This window comes from Austrofundulus limnaeus, unplaced genomic scaffold (genome assembly GCF_001266775.1).
Source record: "Austrofundulus limnaeus strain Quisiro unplaced genomic scaffold, Austrofundulus_limnaeus-1.0 Scaffold303, whole genome shotgun sequence".
Lineage (NCBI taxonomy): Eukaryota > Metazoa > Chordata > Actinopteri > Cyprinodontiformes > Rivulidae > Austrofundulus > Austrofundulus limnaeus.
The window spans coordinates 598,611-604,594 of NW_013952705.1; the positions used below are offsets into that span (position 1 = coordinate 598,611).

The 5,984-nt window shown below is 41.1% G+C and overlaps 1 protein-coding gene across 1 annotated transcript in view; it reads right to left on the bottom strand.

Annotated features, from left to right (window-relative positions):
• The window catches only part of ptpn4a (protein tyrosine phosphatase non-receptor type 4a), a 95,782-nt gene that overhangs the window by 51,327 nt on the left and 38,471 nt on the right, over positions 1-5,984 (bottom strand). Inside the window, exon 2 of the mRNA XM_014021733.1 lies at positions 4,103-4,257. Within this exon, the coding sequence (XP_013877187.1) occupies positions 4,103-4,240 (138 nt within the window). The 5' untranslated portion in view covers positions 4,241-4,257. The remainder of the gene's footprint in view (positions 1-4,102; positions 4,258-5,984) is intronic.

The window sequence follows — 5,984 nt, forward strand, 5'->3', positions numbered from 1 at the left end:
GTGTGTGTGTGTGTGTGTGTGTGTGTGTGTGTGTGTGTGTTCACATGCAGATGCTGTGCAGAGCTGCCTCTGGTCTGTTATCTTTACAAAAGAGGAACAACAGTGTATTTGCAAAGGCTCTTTTTATTGTGGCACACCACTCCGCTGAAAACAGCTTGAGAGACTTAATTTAATGTATGATTGTGGAAAAATAATTAATCAAAATATACTTCATAATTAGACTGACCAAAAAGAAGATTGTTCCAATTTCAGCACAGGTTCAACAATTTTGCTGCCGTGATTTTAACCCACTCAAAAACAATAATGAAAAATAGTTAGATGAGTGAATAGCTTTTAGAACTACAGATGCAAGAAAAACTCTGGTCATGTCTACAGGTAACTCCAGTGGGGCTTGTGTTGCAGATGTGAACAGTAAAGCACATTTTTCTCCCTACCATCCAACAGATGCATCGTTACTGAGAGGCTTTGGTTGTGGTGATGCAACCATTCAAAACTTTTTTTGCTCAGAATATGAGTATAGTTCGGAGAACCAACTTTAACATTGTCGCTTCATCATTGCAGATATGCCTCCCGGCCTTTGGGAGGAGTCAGCATGTTCCTGTGCATGCAATGGGCTCTTTTCCAAGTACTCCATTTTCCTCTCACAGACCAAAAACATGCATGTTAGGTTAATTAGCAACTCTAAATTGACCCTAGGTATGAGTGAGAGTGTGAATAGTTGTGTGTCTCGCCTGTCTCTATGAGTACCCATCCAGGGTATCCCCTGACTCTTGCACAATGACCCCTGGAGACAGGCATCAGTTCTCTCACAATCCAGAAAGGGAAAAAATAAAAGTGTCAAACAAATTAATGGATGACTAGATTTAAGGAGTGATGTATGGGGTGCCAAGCACTTTGATACAGGCTGTTAGGTCCCCGTACGACCAGTGCCAGAGCTTGGTCCGCATTGCCGGTAGTAAGTCAGACTCGTTTTCAGTGAGAATTGGACTCCACCATGATTGCCCTTTGTCACCAATTCTGTTCATAACTTTTATGGACAGAATTTTTAGGAGCAGCCAAGGTGTTGAGGCAATCCTTTTTGGTGACCTTAGGATCACATCTCTGCTTTTTGTGGATGATGTGGTCCTGTTGGCTTCATCAGATCCTGATCTCCAGCTCTCACTGAGGCAGTTCACAGCTGAGTGTGAAGCAGCTGGGATGAGGATCAGTGCCTCCAAATCCAAGACCATGGTCTTGAGCCGGACAAGAGTAAGGTGCCTTCTCCGGGTCGGGGAGGAGGTCCTTCCCCAAGTGGAGGAGTTTACGTATCTCGGGGTCTTGTTCACAAATGAGGGAAGAATGGAGCGGGAGATCAACAGGTGGATTGGTGTTGCGTCTGTCGTGATGAAGCGAGAGCTGAGCCAGTCTACTGAGTGAGTCTACTTTCCTACCCTCATCTGTGGTCATGAACTTTGGGTAGTGACCGAAAGAATGAGATCACGGATACAAGCGGCCGAAATGAGTTTCCTCTGCAGGGTGTCTGGGCTCACCCATAGAGATAGGGTGAGAATCTTGGTCATCCAGGAGGGACTCAGAGTAGAGCCGCTGTTCCTCCACGTCGAGAGGAGCCAGTTGAGGTGGTTCATCTGGTTAGGATGCCTCCTGGACGCCGCCCTGGTGAGGTGTTCTGGGCACGTCCCACTGGGAGGAGACCCAGAAGAAGACCCAGGACACGTTGGAGGGACTATGTTTCTCAGCTGGCCTGTGAACACCTTGGGATTCCCCCAGAAGAGCTGGTCTAAATGGCTGGGGAGAGGGAAGTCTGGGTCTTTATGCTTAGGCTGCTGCCCCCGCACAACATAACGTACGGATGGATGGACCTAGATTTCTAAGAGACTAACTACAAAACTGCATGGGTGCAAAATAGCAATTTGATCAGAGGCCTCATTTTTAAACTGCAGCTGTTTTAAAGAAGTATAAATCATTTGGCCACTCGCCTTATTTCTAAGACCTTTTTAACCAAACTTTTCAAGACGGATGAATGTTTATGTGGTGGGCAGCGGGTACTATGGCAGCTTCTGCATTAAATCTGAATACATTATGCCTATGACCTTGCTGATGGAGAGAAGGAGCAGAGTAGGCCTTTTTTAAATATTATTCCTGTCATTTACCAAGCTTTAAATCAATTATCAATTCAACTGAAAACTTCCCATTTGTAAAATCATCAATAAGGATGCTCGTGCACTTCATCTCCTTGGTTTCCATGACAGCAAGCGGACGATTCTGGATTTTCACCCTCCATTAGAATCGCAGCCAGTTTTGGCCAGAGCGAGGATCAATAGAAGTATTGTTGCTCTCAGGATGGCTTGTCTTTCCAGGAAGTTGCTGCGGCAGTAGGGGTCTGATCAATGACACTGACAGAGACAGGACGGTGTGGGGCTGGGAGAGCTGCACATGCAAGCCCCCATTAAAAAATAATAATAATTCAACTGTTATTATCAAGTTATTTATTGAAACCACAGCTCTGACACAAAACAAAATCTACCACGAGTGACACTCTATTGTGTAAACGCTATTGTTTATGGCAAATCGGGATCACGCCTGCAGAAATTTTGTTAAGAGGGAAAGTTTTTATAACCTGAAGGGACTAGAAATGTTTGTAAAACCTAAAATTTGAACAAATTTGAGGGACAGATGTACTTCAGTCCAAGGAATAAGATAATGGAATAATCTGGAAAATGGTTATAAAAATGCTGGTTCAACTAATTTGTTTAAAAAAAATGACCAAAGTTAAATTGTTAAAGAAATATGAAATTGTTTAATTTTTATTTGTAAGACTTACTGTTTGAGGAGTTGAATTTTGTTTTATTATTTGATTATTATTGTTTGAAATTATTATTTCCTCGAAAACAGGGGCAAATATTATCAGATTTTTTTTCTTCTTCTGGTACCTTTCATTTTATTTGATTTGTGTTTTGTTGTATGTGAATGTGTTTTGTTTTATTAAAATTAGATGCTCGATATTGACTTTTTGCCGATATTCGAAATGACGATATTGTTAAACACTTAATTTCTGATTCTAATATTATCCGATATTACAAACCGATATTAAGGTGGCATCACATTTCTCCTGTCAGGGACATTATGCCATTTAAATCAAATCATTTAACTTAAGTTAGGGAAAAATGCCATATTTATTTTTAACATTTTGTCTCAAACAATAGTTTGGATCATGCTCTCCTCTGAGATAATCCAGCTTGATGATGTCATCAATCGTGCACCGGTGAACGTCTTTGGACCATAAGTATTAGTTAACACATTTTGGTCAAATCCAGGCATTAAATTATCGGGCTTTTATTATCAGAATAAAACCAATACTGATATGTAGAGATTTTACATTTTTATGCTAATATCGGACCTATTTTACCTGTAGACCGATATTATCGGACATCCCTAATTAAAATGAAATGAATATAATTATAAATAAAAAAAGAATAGGTTGAAAAATGCATTTCTCATACATTTCAACATGTGTGTCTTCTCCCGGACAAACAAATGCACACATACATGTACAGACTTGAAAATCAGGATGTGGTCTGTAAAAAAAAACAGTGTTTAAAAAAAGAATGGTAACTTCTGCCTCACAAAGGGAATTTCCAGATGCTGACATACATCTGATCAATCACATGACAGTGACAGACATAAATCTAAGCATGAGTAACACCTTCAGTTTTTCACACATATGCTCTTTAGTTACTGACTCACCAATGACCAATAAAGTCTGAAACCAGACAGTAGGAGTGTGATTAAAGCAAAGCTCAACATAAATATCAATGCAAAAACGACGAGGGCGGCTGTGGAAGGAGTTTTGCACGTCTTCCAACGAAGGTGTCCAGAAACACCGAAGCTTTTCCACCAACCCTGAAATTAATCTGAGGTAAATTTCAGACGAGGGGGCTGGATTTTCATCAACTGAAGGCAGCAGAAGTCACAAAGAGAGAGGTTATCACCCATCGCCAAAGGCAAATGTCTGTGCATGTGTGTGGCTTCAATGACTAAGAAATTGAGGGCCACTATGTGTTTGCAGTGAGACACTGGCCTGTAAACGCAGTGAGCTACTTACGCTGACTTTGAATGCCTGCACAGTGTTGTCCAGCAGCAGTACGTTGCACACAACTTGTGTGTGCTGTCTGTCTCGCTCCAGCTCCGTCGCCCGGACATTATAGGATCTGCCAGCAGGCAAGCGGAAGCGCGCGCTCATCACGCTCCTACCAGGGTCTGCAACAACCAAAGGCACAGCAGAGAAAAAAGGGAAAAAAACACGATGAGTGAGAGGAATAAGAAAAACAAAACGCTGCTTCATTAAAAGTTGTGGTCTGAGCTGTACATTTTTGCTAACATTTCGAAATCTGTAACGTAATCATACACAAAAAAAGGATTCATTAAGGACACATTGCTATGGCACATGTAATATATTTGCCTTTCAACCTAAGGAGTGATGCAAGCCTCTACAAGCACAGTGAGATAGAAGAAAGTATTTCATCAGGAAAGAATGTCAGCAAATCTAAGCTAAGCTAAAATGCTCACTAAGAGCGAACGTGGTTGGAGTTTTTCGTTTTGTTCAGATTTTATTGAACACACCACTGAAATTGGTTCTGTCCACCTCCTGCTTTATTTTGTGTGTGTGTGTGTGTGTGATCTATCATGACAGGAGGCATAATGAACCCACAGGGGTCACGGCCTCATAAACAGGGGCTGCTGGATTTGGACCGACGGCTCTGTGTGAATGTGTGCGTCGGTGTAAAGTGTATGTCGAGGGCTTGCGGTGCACGTGAACGACTTGTCACGACACATCAGCACAACTCCCCATGACCACTGGCAGATAGTGTAGATATACACTCGTACACAGGACACTTAAAGTCACACTGCCCACGCTACACACAATAAATCCATGCAAAATGAACGTTTTGCAACAATATTACTCTGTAAAAATATAATCGTGATTCGCAAGCAGAGCAGGTGGGAAAAAATGTCCTTGAGGAGGCGCTTTTCAAATTACACTGCTGAAGTTCACATGGCATAATTTAGTTTTTGGCTAAAAAGCTACACAAAAGGTCTGCTGACCTTGAATTCGGTAAGAAAGCACTTTATTTCACCCCTCCAATAAAAGAAAAACTAAATGTTGCACATGTTTTTCCATTATTTTTGTTTTGATTCATCACATAGTCCATTGAGAATCTTTGGGATGTGCTGGAAAAGAGTCAAACTCTACCATCATCAATGCAGGATCTTGGTAAAAAAAAAAATGAATGCAACATTGAATTGAAATAAATCTAAACTTTGCAGAAGCTTATCCAAACAATGTCACAGCAAATGTGTGCCATAATCAAAGCTAAAGGCGGTGCAATGAAATATTAGAGTGTGACCTATTTTTTGGCTAGTCAGTGTTTAAGTTGTTCTGCTGTAAATGATTGCTGTATAAAGAGATTCCTGTAAGGACAATTATGTCAATAAAATCAATGGCCTAACATTCCATTTAACTAAGGCTGATATATACTCGGGAAGATGTTGTGAAATTTACTTCCATTGTTGCAGTTGTGTGATAAAAATGATGCATTGTTGTTCTCACAGCCTTCAAGAACTAATTAATGTGGACAAGCTGCTGGCAGAACCTTTGCTTGCAGGTGTATGCATCAACTATTGTGTGATTGGTCAGAATTTCGTAGGCCTGTTTTTGCAGAAAAGCAGTTTGTCGTGGGAAGATGGGCAGAAAACACGGCGAAAGGGTGTTAAAAAGACAAAATGGTCATGCGAGTATGTTCATAAAGTCATTTATTAATGGGCAGACATGGAACAGAAAACGATCAAGAAGTCTGTTGGATGTGGCCCGCCCGTTATTGGCTGCCATGCAATGATATACTGTCAGCTAACATCATGTGATAATGACCAACCAATCATAACCTGCCTCATCCTGATACGTGAAAATAGGTCAACGTGATGATGAC